This window comes from Tursiops truncatus, chromosome 16 (assembly GCF_011762595.2).
Source record: "Tursiops truncatus isolate mTurTru1 chromosome 16, mTurTru1.mat.Y, whole genome shotgun sequence".
NCBI lineage: Eukaryota > Metazoa > Chordata > Mammalia > Artiodactyla > Delphinidae > Tursiops > Tursiops truncatus.
In genome coordinates this window covers 44,908,424-44,934,110 of record NC_047049.1, presented here as the reverse complement: position 1 = coordinate 44,934,110, position 25,687 = coordinate 44,908,424, and the positions used below count along the sequence as shown (strand labels likewise).

The 25,687-nt window shown below is 39.7% G+C and overlaps 1 protein-coding gene and 1 long non-coding RNA gene across 2 annotated transcripts; one reads left to right on the top strand and one right to left on the bottom strand.

The window, feature by feature from the left end:
- LOC141276649 (uncharacterized) lies at positions 1 to 19,831 on the top strand. Its single transcript, XR_012326532.1, has 2 exons — positions 1 to 365; positions 944 to 19,831. It is a non-coding gene; the product is annotated as an uncharacterized lncRNA (long non-coding RNA).
- Positions 19,832 to 20,375: 544 nt separating this feature from the next.
- ZNF22 (zinc finger protein 22) lies at positions 20,376 to 22,564 on the bottom strand. The gene has a single exon (XM_073793338.1). It carries the CDS (start codon positions 22,562 to 22,564, stop codon positions 21,887 to 21,889), a length of 678 nt encoding a protein of 225 aa, XP_073649439.1. The 3' UTR covers positions 20,376 to 21,886.
- Positions 22,565 to 25,687: the final 3,123 nt, after the last annotated feature.

Genomic DNA, 25,687 nt, shown 5'->3' with positions numbered 1-25,687 from the left:
GGGGTGTGGATAGTGACCTGTGCGTGCACACAGGCTTCTTGGTGGCGGCAGCAGCGGCCTTAGCGTCTCATGTCTGTCTCTAGGGTCCGCACTTTTAGCTGCGGCTCGCACCAGTCTCTGGAGCTCCTTTAAGCAGCGTTCTTAATCCCCTCTCCTCGCGCACCAGGAAATAAAGAGTCTCTTGTCTCCTCGGCAGGTTCAGACTTCTCCCCGGACTCTCTCCCGGCTAGCCGCGGTGCACTAACGCCCTGCAGGCTGTGTTCACGCTGCCAACCCCAGTCCTCTCCCGGCCCTCTGACTGAAGCCGGAGCCTCAGCTCCCAGCCCCGCCCGCCCCGGCGGGTGAGCAGACAAGCCTCTCGGCTGGTGAGTGCCGGTCGGCCCTGATCCTCTGTGCTGGAATCTCTCCGCTTTGCCCTCCGCACCCCTGTTGCTGTGCTCTCCTCCGCGGCTCCGAAGCTCCCCCACTCCGCCACCCGCAGTCTCCGCCCGCGAAGGGGCTTCCTAGTGTGTGGACACTTTTCCTCCTTCACAGCTCCCTCCCGCTGGTGCAGGACCCGTCCCTATGCAGGACCCGTCCCTATCCTTTTGTCTCTGTTTATTTTTTTCTTTTGCCCTAACCAGGTACGTGGGGGGTTTCTTGCCTTTTGGAAGGTCTGAGGTCTTCTGCCAGCGTTCAGTAGGTGTTCTGTAGGAGTTTTTCCATGTGTAGATGTATTTCTGGTGTATCTGTGGGGAGGAAGGTGATCTCCGCGTCTTACTCTTCCGCCATCTTCCCGGAAGTCCTCCAGAAAGTATTTCTCTTTTCATTATTGAGTTGTATGTCTTCATACTTCCTGATAAGGGGCTGGATATTTTGTTGCTTTGGTGGGTTGTCTTTTCACTTTTTTTTTTGCGGTACGTGGGCCTCTCACTGTCGTGGCCTCTCCCGTTGCGGAGCACAGGAAACGGAGGAGCAGGCTCAGCGGCCATGGCTCACGGGCCTAACCGCTCCGCGGCATGTGGGATCTTCTCGGACCGGGGCACGAACCCACGTCCTCTGCAACAGCAGGCGGACTCTCAACCACTGCGCCACCAGGGGAGCCCTCTTTTCACTTTTTTATGGTTATATCTGAAGCACCAAAGTTTTTAATTTTGAGCAAGCCCAATATATATATATATATATATTTGTTTTTCTTTTGTTGCTTGTGATTTTAGTAACATATCTAAAAGACCGTTGCCTATGCTAAAGTCACAAAATTTTACTCCTATGTTTTCTTCTAAGAAATTTGTCATTTGAGTCTTCATTTAGACCTATGATCCATTCTGCTAATTTTTATATATGGTGTGATATGGGGATACAAATGCATTCTTTTGCATATGAATATCCAGTTGTCCTGAAACCATTTGTTAAAAAGAAGATTCTTTCTCCATTGAATTGTCTTGGCATCTTGGTAAAAAGTGAATTCACCATAAATATAAGGGTTTATTTCTGGACTTTCAATTTTATTCCATTGACCAATATGTGTATCTTTGGTCAGTGCCACACTGTCTTGATTACTGTAACTTTATAGTAAGTTTTGAACTGGGAAGTGTGAATCTGCCCTTGTTCTTTATTTTTCAAGAATGTTTTGGCTATTTTGTGTTATTGCATTTTCATATAAATTATAGGATCAACTTGTCAATTTCTGCAAAAAATAAAAGCAAGCTGGAATTTTGATAGGGATTGCACTGAAGCTGTAGATCAACTTGGGGAATATTGTTATCTTAACAATATTAAGTCCTCTAAACAAGGAACTGGGATATAATTCAATTTATCTAAATCTTTTCTAATTTATTTTAATAGTTTTGTAGTTTTCATTGCACTTTATTTTGTTAAATTTATTCCTGAATATTTTGTACTTTTATTGAAGAAAGCTATATATATGTATATATGGTTTTTGATCTCTCCAACTTTATTAGGGTATAACTGACAAATAAAAATGGCATATATTTGAGGTGTGCAACATCAGGTTTTGGTGTATAAATACATTGTGACATGCTTACTGCAATCAAGCAAGTTAACACATCCATCACTTCACATAGTTACCTTTTTTTTTTTTGGCTTGGCAAGAACACTTAAGATCTACTCTATTAGCAAATTTCAAGTATACAAAACAGTATTATTAACTATAATCATCATGCTGTACATTAGATATCCAGAACTTGTTCATCTTGTAACTGAAAGTTTGTACCCTTTGACCAACCTGTCCTGATTTTCCCTACCTCCGCCCCTGGTAACCACTGCTCTACCCTATGGCTTTGAGTTTGAGTTTTTAAGATTCCACATAGAAGTGAGATCGTACAGTATTTGCTTTCTGTGTCTGGCTTATTTTACTTAGCGTGATGTCCTCCAGTTTCATCCATGTTGTCACAACTGGCAGGATTTCCTTTTTTATGGCTGAATAGTATTCCTTTGTGTGTGTGTGTGTGTGTGTGTGTGTGTGTGTGTATACACACACACACATATACATATGTACACATATATACATCACATATATATCACATTTTCTTCATTCATTCATCAAAACTTAGGTTGTTTCCATATCTTGCTATTGTGAACAATGCTTCAGTGAATATTGGAGTGCATAACTCTTCAAGATCCTGATTTCATTTCCTTTGGATATGCACAGAGGTGGGATTGCTGGATCATATGGTAGTTCTATTTTTCATTTTTTGAGGAACCTCCATACTGTTTTCCATAGTTGCTACACCAATTTACATACCAGCAATATACAAGAGTTCCTTTCACTCCACATCCTGACCGTTGCTTGTTATCTCTTGTCTTTTTGTTAATACTCCTAACAGGTGTGAGGTGGTATCTCACTGTGGTTTTGATTTGCATTTCTCTGGTCATTAGTGATGTTGAGCACCTTTTCATGTACCTGTTGGCCATTTGCTAACCTTCTTTGGAAAAATGTCTATTCAGACCTTTGCCTGTTTTCAAATTGAATTTTTTTTTTCTTGCTGTTGAGTTATATGAGTTCCTTTTTCCTTGTATAGTTTGGAGGTTAACCCCTTATCAGATATATGGTTTGCAAATATTTTCTCCCATCCAGTAGGTTGTCATTTCATTTTGTTAATTGTTTCCTTTGCTGTGCAGAAGCTTTTTGGTTTGATGTAGTCCTACTTTATTTTTACCTTTGTTGCCCTGCTCTCTTGGTGTCATCCAGAAATTATTGCCAATGTTAGGGAAATTTTCCCCTATGTTTTCTTCTAGGAGTTTTGTGGCTTCAGGTCTTACATTTAAGTATTTTATCCATTTTGAGTTGATTTTGCATATGGTGTAAGATAAGGATCTGATTTCATTCTGTTGCTTGTGGATATCCAGTTTTCCCAACATAATTTATTGAAGACACTATTCTTTCCACATTGTGTATTCTTTGCACCCTTTTCATAGTTTACTTGACCATATATATGTGGGTTTATTTCTGAACTCTCTTTTTGTTCCGTTGGTCTATGTGTCTGTTTTTATGCCAGTACCGTACTGTTTTGATTACTATAACTTTGTAATATAATTTGACATCCAAAAGTGTGATGCCTCAATCTTTGCTCTTCTTTCTCAAGATTGCTTTGGCTATTCATGGTACCATATGAATTTTTTTTTTTACACCTTTATTGGAGTATAATTGCTTTACAATGGTGTGTTAGTTTCTGCTTTATAACAAAGTGAATAAGTTATACATATACATATGTTCCCATATCTCTTCCCTCTTGTGTCTCCCTCCCTCCCACCCTCCCCATCCCACCCATCTAGGTGGTCACAAAGCACCAAGCTGATTTCCCTGTGCTATGCGGCTGCTTCCCACTAGCTATCTACCTTACATTTGGTAGTGTATATATGTCCATGCCTCTCTCTCGCTTTGTCACAGTTTACCCTTCCCCCTCCCCATATCCTCAAGTCCATTCTCTAGTAAGTCGTGTCTTTATTCCTGTTTTACCCCTAGGTTCTTCATGACATTTTTTTTTCTTAAATTCCATATATATGTGTTAGCATACGGTATTTGTCTCTTTCTTTCTGACTTACTTCACTCTGTATGACAGACTCTAGGTCTATCCACCTCATTACAAATAGCTCAATTTCGTTTCTTTTTATGGCTGAGTAATATTCCATTGTATATATGTGCCACATCTTCTTTATCCATTCATCCGATGATGGACACTTAGGTTGTTTCCATCTCCTGGCTATTGTAAATAGAGCTGCAATGAACATTTTGGTACATGACTCTTTTTGAGTCATGGTTTTCTTTTTGAATTATGGTTTTCTCAGTGAATATGCCCAGTAGTGGGATTGCCGGGTCATATGGTATTTCTAGTTTTAGTTTTTTAAGGAACCTCCATACTGTTCTCCATAGTAGCTGTACCAATTCACATTCCCACCAGCAGTGCAAGAGTGTTCCCTTTTCTCCACACCCTCTCCAGAATTTATTGTTTCTAGATTTTTTGATGATGGCCATTCTGACCGGTGTGAGATGATATCTCATTGTAGTTTTGATTTGCATTTCTCTAATGATTAATGATGTTGAGCATTCTTTCATGTGTTTGTTGGCAATCTGTATATCTTCTTTGGAGAAATGTCTATTTAGGTCTTCTGCCCATTTTTGGATTGGGTTGTTCGTTTTTTTGTTATTAAGCTCCATGAGCTGCTTATAAATTTTGGAGATTAATCCTTTATCAGTTGCTTCATTTGCAAATATTTTCTCCCATTCTGAGGGTTGTCTTTTGGTCTTGTTTATGGTTTCCTTTGCTGTGCAAAAGCTTTGAAGTTTCATTAGGTCCCATTTGTTTATTTTTGTTTTTATTTCCATTTCTCTAGGAGGTGGATCAAAAAGGATCTTGCTGTGATTTATGTCATAGAGTGTCCTGCCTATGTTTTCCTCTAAGACTTTGATAGTTTCTGGCCTTACATTTAGGTCTTTAATCCATTTTGAGCTTATTTTTGTGTATGGTGTTAGGGAGTGTTCTAATCTCATACTTTTACATGTAGCTGTCCAGTTTTCCCAGCACCACTTACTGAAGAGGCTGTCCTTTCTCCACTGTACATTCCTGCCTCCTTTATCAAAGATAAGGTGACCATATGTGCGTGGGTTTATCTCTGGGCTTTCCATCCTGTTCCATTGATCTATATTTCTGTTTTTATGCCAGTACCATATTGTCTTGATTACTGTAGTTTTGTAGTATAGTCCGAAGTCAGGGAGCCTGATTCCTCCAGCTCCGTTTTTCGTTCTCAAGATTGCTTTGGCTATTCGGGGTCTTTTGTGTTTCCATACAAATTGTGAAATTTTTTGTTCTCGTTCTGTGAAAAATGCCAGTTGTAGTTTGATTGGGATTGCATTGAATCTGTAGATTGCTTTGGGTAGTAGAGTCATTTTCACAATGTTGATTCTTCCAATCCAAGAACATGATATATCTCTCCATCTATTTATATCATCTTTAATTTCTTTCATCAGTGTCTTATAATTTTCTGCATACAGGTCTTTTGTCTCCTTAGGTAGGTTTATTCCTAGATATTTTATTCTTGTTTTATTGTTGCAATGGTAAATGGGAATGTTTTTTTGATTTCACTTTCAGCTTTTTCATCATTAGTGTATAGGAATGCCAGAGATTTCTGTGCATTAATATTGTATCTTGCTACTTTACCAAATTCATTGATTAGCTCTAGTAGTTTTCTCGTAGCATCTTTAGGATTCTCTATGTATAGTATCATGTCATCTGCTTTACTTCTTCTTGGATTCCTTTTATTTCCTTTTCTTCTCTGATTGCTGTGGCTAGGACTTCCAAAACTATGTTGAATAATAGTGGTGAGAATGGACATCCTTGTCTCATTCCTGATCTTAGAGGAAATGCTTTCAGTTTTTCACCATTGAGAATGATGTTTGTTGTGGGTTAGTCGTATATGCCTTTATCATGTTGAGGTAGGTTCCCTCTGTGCCCACTTTCTGGAGAGTTTTTTTCATAAATTGGTGTTGAATTTTGTCAAAAGCTTTTTCTGCATCTATTGAGATGATCATATGGTTTTTATTCTTCAATTTGTTAATATGGTGTATCCCATTGATTGATTTGCGTATATTGAAGAATCCTTGCATCCCTGGGATAAATCCCACTTGATCGTGGTGTACGATCCTTTTAATGTGCTGTTGGATTCTGTTGGCTAGTATTTTGTTGAGGATTTTTGCATCTATATTCGTCAATGATATTGGTCTGTAATTTTCTTTTTTTGTAGTATCTTTGGTTTTGGTATCAGGGTGATGGTGGCCTCATAGAATGAGTTTGGGAGTGTTCCTTCCTCTGCAATTTTTTGGAAGAGTTTGAGAAGGATGGGTGTTAGCTCTTCTCTAAATGTTTGATAGAATTCACCTGTGAAGCCATCTGGTCCTGGACTTTTGTTTGCTGGAAGATTTTAAATCACGGTTTCAATTTCATTACTTGTGATTGGTGTGTTCATATTTTCTGTTTCTTCCTGGTTCAGTCTTGGAAGGTTATACCTTTCTAAGAATTTGTCCATTTCTTCCAGGTTGTCTGTCTTATTGGCATAGAGTTGCTTGTAGTAATCTCTTAGGATGCTTTGTATTTCTGCGGTGTCTTTTGTAACTTCTTTTTCATTTCTAATTTTATTGATTTGAGCCCTCTCTCTCTTTTTCTTGGTGAGTCTGGCTAATGGTTTATCAATTTTATTTATCTTCTCAAAGAACCAGCTTTTAGTTTTATTAATCTTTGCTATTGTTTTCTTTGTTTCTATTTCATTTATTTCTGCTCTGATCTTTATGATTTCTTTCCTTCCGCTAACTTTGGGTTTTGTTTGTTCTTCTTTCTCTAGTTCCTTTAGGTGTAAGGTCAGATTGTTTACTTGAGATTTTTCTTGTTTCTTGAGGTAGGCTTGTATAGCTATAAACTTCCCTCTTAGAAATCCTTTTGGTGCATCCCATAGGTTTTGGATCATCGTGTTTTCATTGTCATTTTTCTCTAGGTATTTTTTGATTTCCTCTTTGATTTCTTCAGTGATCTCTTGGTTATTTAGTAACGTATTGTTTGGCCTCCATGTGTTTTTGTTTTTTACTTTTTTTTCCCTGTAATTCATTTCTAATCTCATAGCGTTGTGATCAGAAAAGATGCTTGATATGATTACAATTTTCTAAAATTTACTGAGGCTTGATTTGTGACCCAAGATGTGATCTATCCTGGAGAATGTTCCGTGCGCACTTGAGAAGAAAGTGTAATCTGCTGTTTTGGGATGGAATGTCCTATAAATATCAATTAAATCTATCTGGTCTATTGTGTGATTTAAAGCTTCTGTTTCCTTATTTATTTTCATTTTGGATGATCTGTCCATTGGTGTAAGTGAGGTGTTAAACTCCCCCACTATTATTGTGTTACTGTTGATTTCCTCTTTTCTGGCTGTTAGCAGTTGCCTTATGTATTGAGGGGCTCCTATGTTGGGTGCATATATATTTATAATTGTTATATCTTCTTCTTGGATTGATCCTTTGATCATTATGTAGTGTCCTTCCTTGTCTCTTGTAACATTCTTTATTTTAAAGTCTATTTTATCTGATATGAGTATAAGTCCTCCTTCTTTTGATTTCCATTTGCATGGAATATCTTTTTCCATCCCCTCACTTTCAGTCTGTATGTGTCCCTAGGTCTGATGTGGGTCTCTTGTAGACAGCATATATGTGGGTCTTGTTTTAGTATCCATTCAGCAAGCCTGTGTCTTTTGGTTGCTGCATTTAATCCATTCACGTTTAAGGTAATTATCAATATGTAGGTTCCTATGGCCGTTTTCTTAATTGTTTTGGGTTTGTTTTTGTAGGTCCTTTTCTTCTCTTGTGTTTCCCACTTAGAGAAGTTCCTTTAGCATTTGTTGTAGAGCTGGTTTGGTGGTGCTGAATTCTCTTAGTTTTTGCTTGTCTGTAAAGCTTTTGATTTCTCCATCGTATCTGAATGAGATCCTTTCTGGGTAGAGTAATCTGGGTTGTAGGTTCTTCCCTTTCATCACTTTAAGTATATCATGCCACTCCCTTATGGCTTGTAGAGTTTCTGCTGAAAAATCAGCTGTTAACCTTATGGGAGTTCCCTTGTATATTATTTGTCATTTTTCCCTTGCTGCTTTCAATAATTTTTCTTTGTCTTTAATTTTGCCAATTTGATTACTATGTGTCTTGGCGTGTTTCTCCTTGGGTTTATCCTGTATGGGACTCACTGTGCTTCCTGGACTTGGGTGGCTATTTCCTTTCCCATGTTAGGGAAGTTTTCCACTATAATCTCTTCAAATATTTTCTCTGGTTCTTTCTCTCTCTCTTCTCCTTCTGTGACCCCTATAATGCGAATGTTGTTGCATTTAATGTTGTCCCCCAGGTCTGTTAGGCTGTCTTCATTTCTTTTCATTCCTTTTTCTTTATTCTCTTCCGCAGCAGTGAATTCCACAATTCTGTCTTCCAGGTCACTTATCCGTTCTTCTTCCTCATTTATTCTGCTATTGATTCCTTCTAGTGTAGTTTTCCTTTCAGTTATTGTATTGTTCATCTCTGTTTGTTTGTTCTTTAATTCTTCTAGGTCTTTGTTAAGCATTTCTTGCATCTTCTTGATCTTTGCCTCCATTCTTTTTCCGAGGTCCTGGATCATCTTCACTATCATTATTCTGAATTCTTTTTCTGGAAGGTTGCCTATCTCCACTTCATTTAGTTTTTTTTCTGGGGTTTTATCTTGTTCCTTCATCTGGTACATAGCCCTCTGCCTTTTTATCTTGTCTGTCTTTCTGTGAATGTGGTTTTTGTTCCACAGGCTGCAGGATTGTACTTCTTCTTGCTTCTGCTGTCTTGCCTCTGGTGGATGAGGCTATCTAAGAGGCTTGTGCAAGTTTCCTGATGGGAGGGACTGATGGTGGGTAGAGCTGACTGTTGCTCTGGTGGGCAGAGCTCAGTAAAACTTTAATCCGCTTGACTGCTGATGGGTGGGGCTGGGTTCCCTCCCTGTTGGTTGTTTGGCCTGAGGCAACCCAACACTGGAGCCTACCTGGGCTCTTTGATGGGGCTAATGGCAGACTCTGGGAGGGCTCACACCACAGAGTACTTCCCAGAACTTCTGCTGCCAGTGTCCTTGTCCCCACGGTGAGCCACAGCCACCCCCCTCCTCTGCAGGAGACCCTCCAACACTAGCAGGTAGGTCTGGTTCAGTCTCCCCTGGGGTCACTGCTCCTTCCCCTGAGTCCTGATGCACACACTACTTTGTGTGTGCCCTCCAAGAGTGGAGTCTCTGTTTCCCCCAGTCCTGTTGAAGTCCTGCAATCAAATCCCACTGGGCTTCAAAGTCTGATTCTCTAGGAATTAATTCCTCCTCCCGTTGCTGGATCCCCTGGTTGGGAAGCCTGACGTGGGGCTCAGAACCTTCACTCCAGTGGGTGGACTTCTGTGGTATAAGTGTTCTCCAGTCTGTGAATCACCCACCCAGCAGTTATGCGATTTGAGTTTACTACGATTGTGCCCCTCCTACCGTCTCATTGTGGCTTCTCCTTTGTGTTTGGATGTGGGGTATCTTTTTTGGTGAGTTCCAGTGTCTTCCTGTAGATGATTGCCCAGCAGCTAGTTGTGATTCTGGTGTTCTCACAAGAGGGGGTGAGAGCACGTCCTTCTACTCCACCATCTTGGTTCCTCTTCTGCCCCCCAGTCACTCATTCTTAAAAGCTCCTCTGCCCCACTCATCATATGGCCAACTCATTATTATCTTTTGGGCCTTAGGATTCTGGTCGCCAATTCTGATGTGTGGGAGGGTTCCCCACACCACCAAACAATTCTCAGACACCAGCTAGATGTGGTACAATTCAACTTGATTCTGACAGTATCAACCTAGAGATCTGATGAATTTCTTAAAGGTGACCACTGGCCCCAAAGAAATCTTCTACTCCTAGTATCTTACCCCAAGTGTTTCCTCTGGAGCCAATTAGACTTCAAAAATAGTTTCTGATTCTAATGAAAACTGTTGTTTCTGTTTTTCCCTTTTCTTCTCAGTAACTCTCAAGGTGAAATGTATAGGATCATTCACTTTGTTTTAGCAGCTTTATTGAGGTATAATTGATATATAAAAACTGCACATAGTTAATGCATACAGTTTGATGAGTATGACGTGCAATCACTGCTTTGTTTTGAATGTAGAAATTTCAACTTTAAACCCTGGACTATGCATTTAGAAAAATGCCTGCGATTTCTCACTCTTCCTTTACTTTGTTCTCAAATCAACTGTGATGATTTAGCTCTAAAAGTTACACAGCATTGCAAGAAGGCAATGCTACCCTCCCAGTGTTTCAGAATACAACTGGGTGGACAAATCCTCCATGTTTAACTGGACTAAAAAATTGATTCTCTTTATTATGGCCAATAAAAATGATAGAAGCAAGTTATGAGTGTATAACTGAATCTTTGGGATTGAAGAAAAACATATTGTTTGCTATTGTAGATGGAAGCTGAGAGTACAATTTGATATTGATTTAAAAGGGATGAGTTGTTCATCCCTTTTAACTGGATGGTTCTTCATCCAGTATTCTCATTGTCATTCATCAGAAGCAGAATGATTTGGGGCATGAAATTCAAGAATTTCATGAACCATAGGCTGACTGTGGCATTGGCACATAGGTTGGTAGAAGCCAAATCTAATCTCTTCTAATGGGATTCTGACACACAAAAAAAACATGTTGAAGCCCTCAGTGGTCTCAGAGACTATGCAATGAATAGGGCTTTGAAAACTACCACTAATGACTCAGTATGATCACTAATAGATTTTCTTTCTTTTTTAAAAAGTATTTATTTATTTTTAGCTGCGTTGGGTCTTAGTTGCGGCACATGGAATCTTTTGTTTCAGCACCCAGGCTCTTTGTTGTGGCGAGCAGGCTTCTCTCTAGTTGTGGCGCATGAGCTTAGTTGCCCCATGGCATGTGGGACCTTAGTTCCCCGACCAGGGATGGAACCCACATCTCCTGCATTGGAAGGCGGATTCTTAACCACTGGACCACCAGAGAGGTCCCTGATCACTAACAGGTTTTCAACATGCCATGAAGAACATATGTTGTGTTATTCATCTTGGTTTCTTATAATTTTATATTTTCTATATTTTGTAATGGATTAAAAAATAAAATACTTAGACAAGTATCGAGTGTTTAACAGAGCATTACTCATTTGACAAAGCAGAAATATGAGACTTGATTTGTATCCTTAGAAAACTGATAACCCAATTAAGAAGACCCTAGTACCCATGCTGGTGAATATAAAAAGAAAAGGCATGAAGGGGGCTGCATTACACGGTGTGGTATAATGGTGCTGTGGATGCACAGAGATGTGTGTAATGTGGGAAGAGCCCTGAGCTGGGGGGAAGAAGATATGGGTTCATATCCAGGCTCTTCCAGAGCACTCAATCCATTTGAGCTCTAGTTTCTTTCTAAATATAATGAGGACAATGAATCAACCTAGAGATGCAGCCAAGACTGAATGAGAGAACTGAAGACAATGATATCAAGTGCTATGCAGGTTTAAGATGTTGCTATTGGTGAGTGATCACTGAGGATAGGAGCAGCCAAGGAAGCTGAGATGTCACAGCTCCTCACCCCTGCCTGGCTCAGAGTGATGTTTGCAGTGGTTAACTGGAAAGGGTAAGTGGGGGCTAAATAACATGTGACCACACAGAAAGAGGCCTCTGGGACCGCTGTGGATTTGACTGTAAAAATGACCTACTGAGAAGAATCAACTGGGCTGGGTAAATGAGAAATCATTCAGTGGCCCCTGATTTAAAGTAGATCCCGTTAATCTCAGGAAGCCTCAGGCTCCTGAGTGACACCATCCCTACTCAGGAAAGGCCAAAAAAGGGAGTTCCCTGACAGAGATGGATCATCAACCTTTCCTTAGTCCTAGATTCTCTCCCAGCTCCCAAAGCCCATCTTCTTTCAGACCCAATGTTCTTTTTCTTTTTCCTGCTCTTCAAATTCAATCAGGTCCATTTTTTTCAGATCACTTCTTCTCTTTCCCGTTCAGTTGAGTCCCCTGTCTTGGGCTCTGTTCATCTTATCCATCTGAACTCTATCTAAGCAGCTGGTCCTCTCTCTGTAGCCCTTTTGGTCCAGGTAGATCATCCCTCCCTGCTGAGTGTTGCCTTGCTTGGAGTTTGCCTTCTCAGAACAAATGCATTCTTCTCCTTAAACTGACCTGGAAACTGAGATTTTGGGTTTTTTGGTGGGAACTGGCACCAATGTGCCTCCCTTAGTTGAGAGAAGAAGCTCTTGCTTTCCCATAATGTTATCTTTTAAAATCAGTCCTCGCGATTTGATGCAGACAAACTCATGACCTTGTGTGCATTCAGCAGGCAGCACTTTTCTATGACTTCACATTATCAATTCTTTGAAGAGCCATAGAGAGGAACTGATAGAACTTTCACTTCTATTTCTCTGCTTTTTGTCTTTGATAATAAGTATCAATTTTTTGTTCTCGTTCTGTGAAAAATGCCACTGGTATTTTGATAGGGATTGCATTGAATCTGTAGATTGCTTTGGGTAGTAGAGTCATTTTCACAATGTTGATTCTTCCAAGTGAAGAACATGGTATATCTCTCCATCTGTTTGTATCATCTTTAATTTCTTTTATCAGTGTCTTGTAGTTTTCTACATACAGGTCTTTTGTCTCCTTAGGTAGGTTTATATCTAGGTATTTTATTCTTTTTGTTGCAGTGGTAAATGGGAGTGTTTCCTTAATTTCTCTTTCAGATTTTTCATCATTAGGGTATAGGAATGCCAGAGATTTCTGTGCATTAATTTTGTATCCTGCTACTTTACCAAATTCATTGATTAGCTCTAGTAGTTTTCTGGTAGCGTCTATAGGATTCTCTATGTGTAGTATCATGTCATCTGCAAACAGTGACAGTTTTACTTCTTCTCTTCCGATTTGGATTCCTTTTATTTCTTTTTCTTCTCTCATTGCTGTGGCTAAAACTTCCAAAACTATGGTGAATAATAGTGGTGAGAATGGACAACCTTGTCTTGTTCCGGATCTTAGAGGAAATGCTTTCAGTTTTTCACCATTGAGAACCATGTTGGCTGTGGGTTTGTCGTATATGGCCTTTATTATGTTGAGGTAGGTTCCTTCTATGCCTACTCTCTGAAGAGTTTTTTATCGTAAAATAGGTGTTGAATTTTGTCAAAAGCTTTTTCTGCATCTATTGAGATGATCATATGTTTTTTGTCCTTCAATTTGTTAATATGGTGTATCCCATTGATTGATTTGTGTATACTGAAGAATCCTTGCATTCCTGGGATAAACCCCACTTGATCATGGTGTACGATCCTTTTAATGTGCTGTTGGATTCTGTTTGCTAGTATTTTGTTGAGGATTTTTGCATCTATGTTCATCAGTGATATTGGCTTGTAATTTTCTTTCTTGTGACACCTTTGGCTGGTTTTGGTATCAGGGTGATGGTGGCTTCGTAGAATGAGTTTGGGAGTGTTCCTCCCTCTGCTCTATTTTGGAAGAGTTTAAGAAGGATAGGTGTTAGCTGTTCTCTAAATGTTTGATAGAATTCGCCTGTGAAGCCATCTGGTCCTGGGCTTTTGTTTCTTGGAAGATTTTTAATCACAGTCTCAATTTCAGTGCTCGTGATTGGTCTGTTTATATTTTCTGTTTCTTCCTGGTTCAGTCTCGGAAGGTTGTGCTTTTCTAAGAATTTGTCCATGTCTTCCAGGTTGTCCATTTTATTGGCATATAGTTGTCCATTTTATTGGCATATAGTTGCTTGTAGTAATCTCTCATGATCCTTTATATTTCTGCAGTGTCAGTTGTTACTTCTCCTTTTTCATTTCTAATTCTATTGAGTCTTCTCTCTTTTTTTCTTGATGAGTCTGGCTAATGGTTTATCTATTTTGTTTATCTTCTTAAAGAACCAACTTTTAGTTTTATTGATCTTTGCTATTGGTTCCTTCATTTCTTTTTCATTTATTTCTGATCTGATCTTTATGATTTCTTTCCTTCTGCTAACTTTGGGTTTTTTTTGTTTTTCTTTCTCTAATTACTTTAGGTGTAAGATTAGGTTGTTTATTTGAGATGTTTTGTGTTTCTTGGGGTAGGATTGTGTTGCTATAATCTTCCCTCTTGGAACTGCTTTTGCTGCATCCCATAGGTTTTGGGTCATTGTGTTTTGTCATTTGTTTCTAGATATTTTTGATTTCCTCTTTGATTTCTTCAGTGATCTCTTGGTTATTAAGTGGTGTATTGTTTAGCCTCCATGTGTTTGTATTTCTTACAGATTTTTTCCTGTCACTGATATCTAGTCTCATAGTGTTGTGGTCAGAAAAGATACTTGATATGATTTCAATTTTCTTAAATTTACCAAGGCTTGAATTGAGACCCAAGACATGATCCTGGAGAACATTCTGTGAGCACTTGAGAAGAAAGTGTATTCTGTTGTTTTTGGATGGAATGTCCTATAAATATCAATTAAGTCCATCTTGTTTAATGTATCATGTAAAGCCTGTGTTCCCTTATTTTTTATTTTTATTTATTTATTTTTTTTGCGGTACGCAGGCCTCTCACTATTGTGGCCTCTCCCGTTGTGGAGCACAGGCTCCGGACCCACAGGCTCAGCGGCCATGGCTCACGGGCCTAGCCGCTCCACGGCATGTGGGATCTTCCCGGACCAGGGCACGAACCTGTGTCCCCTGCATTGGCAGGCAGACTCTCAACCACTGCACCAACAGGGAAGCCCTGTGTTCCCTTATTTATTTTCATTTTGGATGATATGTCTATTGTGAAAGTGGGGTGTTAATATCCGCTACTATGATTGTGTTACTGCCGATTTCCCCTTTTATGGCTGTTAGCATTTGCCTTATGTATTGAGGTGCTCCTATGTTGGGTGCATAAGTATTTATAATTGTTATATCTTCTTCTTGGATTGATCCCTTGATCATTATGTAGTGTCCTTCTTTGTCTCTTGTAATAGTCTTTATTTTAAAGTCTATTTTGTCTTATATGAGAATTGCTACTGCAGCTTTCTTTTGATTTCCATTTGCATGGGATCTTTTTCCATCCCCTCACTTTCAGTCTGTATGTGTCCCTAGGTCTGAAGTGGGTCACTTGTAGACAGCATATATACGGGGCTTATTTTTGTATCCATTCAGCCAGTCTGTCTTTTGGTTGGAGCATTTAATCCATTTACATTTAAGGTAGTTATCAATATGTATGTTTCTATTACCATTTTCTTAATTGTTTTGTGTTTGTTATTGTGGGTCTTTTCCTTCTCTTGTTTTTCCTGTCTAGAGAAGTTCCTTTAGCATTTGTTGTAAAGCTCGTTTGGTGGTGCTGAATTCTCTTAGCTTTTGCTTGTCTGTAAAGGTTTTAATTTCTCTGTTGAATCTGAATGAGTTCCTTGCTGAGTAGAGTAATCTTGGTTGTAGGTTTTTCCCATCTACCACTTTACATATGTCCTGTCACTCCCTTCTGGCTTTCAGAGTTCCTGCTGAAAGATCAGCTGTTTACCTTATGGGGATTCCCTTGTATCTTATTTGTTGTTTTTCCCTTGCTGTTTTTAATATTTTTTCTTTGTATTTAATTTTTGATAGTTTGATTAATATGTGTCTTGGCACGTTTTTCTTTGGATTTATGCTGTATGGGACTCCCTGCACTTCCTGGACTTGATTAACTACTTCCTTTCCCATATTAGGGAAGTTTTGAACTATAATCTCTTCAAATATTTTCTCAGTCCCTTTCTTTTTATTTATTTATTTTTTTAATTGAAATTTTTTTTAATTTTTGGCTGCATTGGGTTTTTGTTGTTGCGAGTGGGTTTTTCTAGCGAGTGGGGGCTACTCTTCATTGCACACGGGTTTCTCATTGCAGTGGCTTCTCTTGTTGTGGAGCATGGGCTCTAGGCACACAGGCTTCAGTAGTTGTGGCACTCGGACTCAGTAGTTGTAGCTCGCGGGCTCTAGCACACAGGCTCAGTAGTTGTGGCGCATGGGCTTAGTTGCTCCGCGGCATGTGGGATCTTCCCAGACCAGGGCTCGAACCCATGTTCCCTGCATTGGCAGGCGAATTCTCAATCACTGTGCCACCAGGTAAGTCCCAGTCCCTTTCTTTTTCTCTTCTTCTTCTGGAACCCCTATAATTCAAATGTTGGTGTGTTTAATGTTGTCCCAGAGGTCTCTGGGACTGTCCTCAATTCTTTTCATTCTTTTTTCTTTATTCTGCTCTGCAGTAGTTACTTCCACTATTTTATCTTCCAGGTCACTTATCCGTTCTTCTGCCTCAATTATTCTGCTATTGATTCCTTCTAGAGACTTTTTAATTTCATTATGTTTTTCATCAGTTTGTTTGCTCTTCAGTTCTTCTAGGTCCCTGTTAAATGTTTCTTATATTTTCTCCATTCTATTTCCAAGATTTTGGATCATCTTTACTATCATTACTTTGAATTCTTTTTCAGGTAGACTGCCTATTTCCTCTTCATTTGTTTGGTCTGGTGGGTTTTTACCTTGCTCCTTCATCTGCTGTGTGTTTCCCTGTCTTCTCATGATCCTTTGGTTCTTAAGGTACAAATAAATCCAGACTTATGGGAATCTATGCAACCAAGGTAGACTCAGCCAGGGAGTCAGGAGAGCTGAAGGCTGTGTATAGAGTCAACACTCATTCTTATTGTCCCTATTCTTCATGTCTCCTCTCTCTCTGAGGTCAAAGAGGATGGGGTTGTTACTTTTGTTTCTGATAGCCATAAAAGTGGATTCATCTCACATGGTCTAGGATGTGGTAACAAGATTTTAAATAGGGGCATTCAAAAGGACATGGACCTTTTGGTCCTGTTTAACGTTGAGTAAATTACTAGAATTCTCTGTTTATAATAGGAAATATCTATTGGGGTCTGAATTGTTTCCTCCCCAAAGTCATATGGGAAAGCCCTAACCCCCAGTGTGACTGTACTGGTAGATAGGGCCTTTAAGGATGGAATTCAGGTTAAATAAGGTCAGAAGGGTGGGGTCCTAATCTAATAGGACTAGACTGGTATCCTTTTAAGAGACACTAGAGAATGAAATCTCTCTCTCTGCTCCTGTGCATGGAGTGAGGAAAGGCCAAGTGAGAAGGCAGATGTCTGGAACGTAGGAAGATATTCCTCACTGGAAACCATCTCTGCTGGAACCTTGAACATGGGTTTCTGGTCTCCAGAACTGTGAGAAAATAAACATCTGCTGTTTAAGCCACTAAGTCAGATATCTTGTTATGGCAGCCCAAGCAGACTAGTATACATCTAACGTATATAAAGCATCTGGCAAAGAGTGGCACAAATATTGAGTTCCTTCTTCAATATCTTCTACACTTCAGACACAGATATTCAATCTCCCGTTATATTTTTCACCCAGATATTCCAAGCATCTCAAGATCAGCACTTCCTAAAGCAAATTAATCGTCTTCTCCCTCACACCTCCTAGTCACCTAGGCTGGAAACCTCCATCATCTTGTTTCCTCTCTTGCTTGCACCTCAAATCTGATGTGTCTCCAGGCCTGTCCACTGCTACCACAGTATCTCTTACTTCTTTCCTCCCTGCACTCCCTACTCCATAGCCCTGCTTTAAACATTTCTTTCAACTTGGACTATTACAAGAGTACCCTTGACTCTCAGGGACACCAAGTGGTCTCTGTGACCCAGGTGTCTACCTTTCAAATCATATAGAGAAGTCTCTCCAAATTACCAACTTCACATCTCTTCCCAAAAACTTCACTGACTTGTGGAGGATATGGAATTGCTTGGTCACAAAACTGATATATAAAAAAAAGTCTGTTTTAAAGTCTGCCAAGTCCTAAAAATGTTCCAGATATGCTTTTAAGGGGGAAAACACAGAGTTTTGGGTGACTTAAAAGTTGAAAATGACATTAGTTTTCTAAAACCATATAGATTCTATGTGTATTTTATACTTCAAAGAACATAATAGAAGAATCTGGTCATCACAAAATAATCATCCAATTTAGAGGAGGATGAGGTAAGTGGCCTTCCCAGGTTCCTTCAGACCATGAGAATCTGATTGCTTAGAGTTTGATGGTATTTTATACATCTGTCCTTTCACTACCTATTTAATTCATTCAACAAATGTGTGTGCTATGTGCAAGGCTGAAGAATGAATTATGCAATGAGCAAGGGCTTTCCAAAGAATAGAGAAGACTGAAGAAGAGGGAGAGGGATGGCAGACAGGGAAAATGACGTTCTAGGTGGGACTCTAGCTAGGTTGCCACGGAAGCTGACAGCCAACCTAAAAACTTTCCAGAACTAAATTCTTACCTCTTTCTCTAACCTTCTTTCTGTACTTCCTTCTTGGCCTTTCTTCATTAAAACTTTCAATTGAATGACTACTATAAGCCAGGAGTTCACTGTCTAGTGAGATGGTTACAATTCAGTTAAAGGAAGAACATCTAAGGAAGGTTCAAAGCCTACTTTCTGGAGGCCTAACTCTCAGAAATATATACTAGTCAAAGCAGAATAAGCAAAGGTACAGAGCAGTTTGGAGTTGATGTCATTAAGTGTGGGACAGGGAATGAAAGGTGACTTGTGCCCCAAGGCAGGAAGTGAAGCTTTGTAGGTCCAGTGAGCCAAGTGGGTCTCTTCTGGGAGATTTTTCTTCTGGCTGGCTATTATTTCTCATTGGATCATCCATTACCTTCTAACCTGTGCTCCAAAAACCTTCATGCATCCCATCTTATTAAACCATTTCACTCTTAATGTTGATATTTAAGGCTCTGCTGGAGGCCCATTCCAGCCTTCTCTCTCACAACTCTTAGATGAAACTGGACTGTCAATAAAGCAGCCACCTGCTGTTCTCTGAGCAGATTCTTCTGTGCTATGCAGCTTCCGCTCCATCATGTACCTCTGCCTCTCACCATACCAGGCTCTCTCCCTCTGCCACCCCCTCCTCCAACACAGACACAGTCACACACAGAGCCTTCAAAATACAATTCAGGTGTGGCAAACTGGTTAAGAAGTGTTGTGAACTTTAAAATCTGTTTCTCTTGGAAAATCAAAAGACCTGGCATATCTGGGCCAGAATCTCTGCATGGCATTAACTGGCTAAAACTGAGTCAGGGTTATCCTTTTAGATGGGCATGTGCATTTCAGTTTACAGCACTCAGCTCTTCTCATTTCATTTACATTAGCTACCTGGCCTCTACAGACTTTTGGGTTTCTATTCCCTAACCTAATGTAAATGTCAACCCTTTCAAGATCCCTTCCTTCTTCCCTGTACCAGATGTAAATTCTCCCAATTTGAATGGCAGTCATACTGTATATTCATGACCTGTATTTTTAGTATTACCTTAAAAAAAAAATTACCTTTTCTACCAGTCTTTTACGCATGGCCAGTATTCAACAGATATTTATTTTCTCGACAGAATGACAGCACTTTACTTCCCTACCATGAGAATAAATACTGTTTGTGGCTACGAATTTCTATTTTGAAGAGGTACTCCCACTACCTGCCAAAAAAAAGCATACAAATACTTACATTTTCCTTAGGAACTTATTAGATGGTTCTTGCCCTTTATAGGTATCCCTTTCTCTCAGGAGTACTGACTCAAGCCAAAATAAAATTGAACTCACCTTTAAATTTGTGGGAGTAATACTTTTGCCACTGACAATTTCAGATTTGATTCAATAGCTTCTCTGCCTCTGAAGACATAATAAGTCGATCAGTAAAATCTAAACAATGTCTTTTGTAAAAGATAACTGTGATCACTTTATGAGGTATACCTTGTTTTATTGTGCTTTGCCTTACTGCTTTTTTTTTTTAAATAAATTGAAGGTTTGTGTCAACCCTGCATCAAACGAGTCTATTGGTGCCATTTTTCCAACAGCACTTGTTCACTTCATTTTTCTGTGTCATATTTTGGCAATTCTTGAAATATTTTAAACATTTTCATTATTGTTATATTTGTTACATGATCTGTGATCAGTGATCTTTTTTTTTTTTTTCGGTACACGGGCCTCTCACTGTTGCGGCCTCTCCCGTTGTGGAGCACAGGCTCCGGACACGCAGGCTCAGCGGCCATGGCTCACGGGCCCAGCCGCTCCGCGGCATGTGGGATCTTCCCAGACCGGGGCATGAACCCGTGTTCCCTGCATCGGCAGGCGGACTCTCAACCACTGTGCCACCAGGGAAGCCCTGTGATCAGTGTTCTTTGACGTTACTGCTATGACTCACTGAAGGCTCAGACGATGGTTAGCATTTTTTAGCAATAAAGTATTTTTAATTAAGGTATTACATTGTTTTTTAGACATAATGCTATTGCAGTTAATAGACTACAGTACAGTGTAAACATAACTTCTATATGTACTGGGAAATAGAAAATTCAAGTGACTCACTTCCTCACGATATTTGCTTTATTGTGGTACTCCAAGGCATGCCTGTACTCACAAAACACTTTGTGGATATCCTATTGGATGAAATGCTGTCAACAAAGCCATCTTCTATGACTCTGCACTCAAATACAAGGCCACGAGGGAGGCAAAGTTCAAGTATGAGACAATCAAAGACAGACAAAATAAGTGATTCTTCCAAAGGCTGTGATTTTAGATGTTGCCTACTACAGCAAAACAATTTCCCAAGAGAAAAATAAACAGAAGGTAGTAGTATCCAAAATACTCCATTTAAAAAAGTTTTTTATGGATAACTGTCATTATGAGTACAGCAGGAACTGCTATGATTTGAAAGATACAAAAAAAAATCAGAAGAATGTTAGCATTCAATAGAAATTAAAACCTAAGCTGAAGGCTAATCAAAATGTTTGGTACTTGGCATTGTTCTGATGAAAGATAAGAAATTGTTTGGTTTTGTAAATAATTCATATAACTCAGAAAAAGTTAAACTTAGATTTCAAAGGAGCTACAATGCACCAACACTTGACTTTTTAAAAACCTCACTTTGCTACAGGCAAACATTTAAGATAATCAGGGTTATATGAAGCTCTCAAAGGGGAAGGCAGGGAGGCAAGTAAATTGTAGATTTTTAATTTGCAAGTTGAGATGGCTTTGGAAAAATAATTTTGGTTTAATTATTTATTCATAGATCTAAAAGGCTAGTTCAGTTTGCCAGAGCACAAGAGAATGCCAAGAGAAGTCAAAGCCATGGGGATGGACTAACATAAATCCATTCTAATTTCTGGAAAACAAGTGACATGGCGTAACACCATCACAAAGGATAGTATTAGCAGGAATAGGAGACCTGCGGTCTAATTCAGTTCTCTCTTTGGCTTCTAGAGTATCACTTACTAAGAATTTAGTGAAAAACAGGGAAATTCTACTCCTTTAATTAATTATCCATAAGCAGCAGGAAAGAAACAAAGGAAAGCTAACATAGAGTGATGCACCTTCTTGATTAAAAATTTGTGAACATGAATTCATTTTAATATGTTGAATCTTGAGTCATACGTACAAACCAATGGCTAATACACTACAAAACTTTACAAACATAAAATCTCATCTACTACAGAACTCCAAAACTAATGGAATTAATTTCTTCTCCCTTTTAAGTATTCCTTCCACAGAAATTCCTGAAACTGAGTAGTCATTGGAACTACACTTCTACACGTGTCATCAAAACATGACTGTTTTGTCAAAATGATGCAAGAAGCAATTTCGAATGAGATCAAGCTTATATTCTCTCAAAACACATTTTCAATTCTTTGTACTCCAAGTTACATAAAAAATAAGGAAGGCTGGACTCAATGTAATTTCTCTCAGTCCAATGTCATTAAACTCCCAATGTCTCCATGCTAGGAAAGGATACAGTATTTAAGTGCACTATTAAAAAATATCTCCAGTTCTAAAAGAAATGCTTTTTATTTTTAAAAGAGGGCTGTTGCAGTGCCCTTTACTTAGCGGAGACCAGCCACTGACTTCCTTCCTTTACCAGCTTTCCAAGATGATACTAAGTGAGTTTTTGCCCTAATATTTTTGCCCCGGGTTTTACGAGGCTTCTCTTCTTTGTGCACCTTCATGTGCTGCCTAAGATGAGAGCTCTGGCTGAAGCATTTGCCACATTCACTGCACTGGTAGGGTTTCTCCCCTGTGTGGGTTCTCTGATGTTGAATGAGGTGGGAACTCTGGCTGAAACATCGGCCACATTCATCACACTGATAGGGTTTTTCTCCAGTATGAATTCTCTGGTGCTGAATGAGATTTGAGCTCTGTTTAAACCTTTCTCCACACTCATCACATTTGTAGGGCTTTTCCCCAGTATGGATCCGTCGATGCTGAATGAGATTAGAACTCTGAAAGAAACTTTTTCCACAATCAGCACATTTATGGGATTTCTTTCCAGTATGGATCTTCTGGTGTTGAAAAAGAGTTGAGCTCTGACTGAAACTCTTTTCACATTCGACACATTTATAAGGCTTCTCATCCAAGCTTCTTCTCAGTCTACTCAAGCTTGATTCAAAGCGAACAGTCATTCCCCATCTCTGCCGCTGCCGGCCTGTTTTGCGCTGGTTCTCATAGACTTTTCCTTGGCTCGAGCTCCGAGATATACCTCCCTTAGGTTTTCCTAACCGCATGGTGAAGAGCCAAATGTATTCTTAAGAGTCTACACTCTTCTTCTGAATGAATATTTCACTTCCTAGAGCTACACAGCTCAGAATTTTCTATGTGTAGAAAAAAAAAAAAAACAAATTATAGATGATTTGTTAATTATTCAACTTTAATATCTCTTCAGCCCATCAAAACTGCATCCATTTTTAAATTAAATATCGTATATTAAGGCATATATATGGAATCTGAAAATATTGGTATAGATGATCTTATTTACAAAGCAGAAAGACACAGACATAGAGAGAGAACAAACATGAACACAAGGGGGAAAGGGGGCGGGTGGGATGAATTGGGAGATTGGGATTGACATATATACACTACTGATACTATGTATAAAATACATAACTAATGAGAAACTACTGTATAGCACAAGGAACTCTACTCAGTGTCTGTGGTGATCTAAATGGGAAGGAAATCCAAAAAAGAGGGGATATATGTATATATATATATTTGCTGTATATGTATATATACATATGTATATATGTATTTGCTGTACAGTAGAAACTAACACAACATTGTAAAGCAACTATACTCCAATAAAAAATTTTTTTAATGTATTCAATATATATAAAAACAAAGACGGGCTTCCCTGGTGGCGCAGTGGTTGAGAGTCCGCCTGCCGATGCAGGGGACACGGGTTCATGCCCCGGTCTGGGAAGATCCCACATGCCACGGAGCGGCTGGGTCCGTAAGCCATGGCCACTGAGCCTGCGCGTCCGGAGCCTGTGCTCCGCAATGGGAGAGGCCACAACAGTGAGAGGCCCGCGTACCGCAAATAAATAAAAATAATAATAAAAACAAAGACAATTCTGGGAAAAAATACTTGCAAAATAATTCTAATAATTCCAGAGTCCAAACATAATAAATATAACCAAATTTACCTTTGGAGTTTTTGTCTATTGGGACAGGACAAAAAAAAAAGAAAAAGTGATAATATGAAATCTAAATTTTTGTTGGACAATAACAAATGAGATTAAAAAGTGGAGACAATGTAATATCTTAATAGGAATAAAAGAACTCCAAAAGACAATCAAAATTTGGGTAATAGATTATCATTATATTTTAATATTTACTCCCATGTTAAACTTACAGTCATGGGTGACTCATTATGGTGTCCAAATCAGAAAGAAATGACAAATCATACTACTTTGTTAACTATTTCTGTTTATCCTTGTTTGTTTAGCCGTTCTACTTGCACAGCTTTAGAGAACAACTGAGTTCTAACTTTGTAGCATAAGTTGTTTTGAATGTAAGAACTACTCTATAAGAAGTGGAAAATTTCTGTGAATCTATTCAATAAATACTGGATGAGGAAAATGTCAATGAAGAGATATTTCGTAATTATTTCCTCTAGATTCCAATGATCCAAGAAAGAGGGCAATTCTTTGAAAACTTGAAACAATGAATTTTTTTTGAGAAAGGAAAATTTCAAAAGAACTTTTACTTGATAGTGTAATGAAACAGAATAAAAGGTGGTAGGTAAAACACAAGAAGAGGAGGAAAGTAAGTTTACAGGTAAAAATAGGATGGAATTTTAAAAATACCCACATGCTACAAAAATTCAAAATTTCAAATAAATTAATTTCATTTAATTACTTATAAGGTTACTTAAAATAATGGCCACAACCAAAGAAGCACAAAGTCCAAATGTGGGAAATGTCCAAATGTCCAAAGGTGACAATGTGGGAAAACCTAGGACTGCAAAGGTAATGCAATTATTGGAACTAATTTCCACATCTTATTGTCAGCAAGTAGACTTTAAAATGGGAGTAATTACCCTGGGTCTCTGCACACAAGCTTACAAAGCAAATAACTGAAAACAAAAATTACATCATTGTTCTTGCCTTTCCATCATCTTATTGTATAATTGAGACTCCAGGCCTGACAGTGCTGAGACTTCGTGTATTTAAGTATATCTGCTGCAATTAAGGTAAGTATCAGAAAAAGCAAACTGCATACAACACAAAACTACAGAGAGAGCACTACTCATTTCTTAACTTTAGTAAATATTTATAGAACATCTATTACAAGGAGGTATGTCAGGTACATGATGTTGGTGTTCAAAAATAGCTATAATGGTAATTATACAGTGAAAAACACCCCACGTTTATTTTTCAACACTACAGAAGTCAGTTCTAGTAGGAAACTCAGAGACTATCTAAACCATCTAGAACACTACAGATGAGGAAATCATACCAACAGGCAGCCTGGGTGCCAGTCACTGGGCTATCTAATTCTCAGAGCAGCTTTATGGGATTATCTTCATTTTACTTCCATTTCTAAGGAAAGGCAGGTATACTTTGGCCAGGTTCCCACCCCCTAGTAGCCTAACCCCAGAGCCTGTATTCTTAGTGGCAGAACTGACTGCAGCCCCAACTTCCAACGCCAAGTCCAGCGCTCCGACTGGTGCTCAGCCTCATTTCACAGCAAGTGCGGGTATTAAGGGAAACTTGAGTGAAACGAGCTGTTGGCCATGCGAATACGCCTCACTGGAATGTGCCTGCTTTCTCGTCCATAAAATGGGGATGACAATAAGGCCACTACATTATCATGGTGTTAGAAGTTTAAATGAATCTGTAAGTCGCTCAGAACAGCCCTGTGCTACCCAAGCGCTTGCTTCAATCTGTTTTATCCTGACACGCGACTGATGGAGGGCGTAAGGAATGCTGCTCACGATCCCGGGCCTGTCCTCCTCTGGCCTCAACTCGCCCGGGCTTCCGTTAAGATCTCCGCTCTCCCGAGGCCTCTGGCTGCCGCTCCTCGCAGGCCTGGCCCGCCCCGCTCCCTCCGCCCCCGGCGCCAGCCACGGCAGAGCCCTCGCGGCAGCCGGGAGTTGAGGACCGAAGCCGCGCCCGGCAGCCCGTTGCCCAGTCGGCACCGCCCCACAGCGGCCAGCTCGCGCTCCTGAGGCCCCGACCCACTCACCGCGCCAGCCCGCCGCCGCCCTCGCTCGCTCGCCCCGCGCCCTTCGCGCCACCGGAAGTGCAGGCCGAGCCGTTCGCCTGCGCCGCGCGGTCGCTCTAGGATCCTGGCGGAGTGACCCTCTATGCTCACGGGCCCAGCGGAAAAAAGCAACTTTTCGTTTCTTC

Bases quoted from the DNA above. Each gene is read 5' to 3' on its own strand.
- ZNF22 (XM_073793338.1), bottom strand. From the start codon at position 22,564: ATGCGGTTAGGAAAACCTAAGGGAGGTATATCTCGGAGCTCGAGCCAA.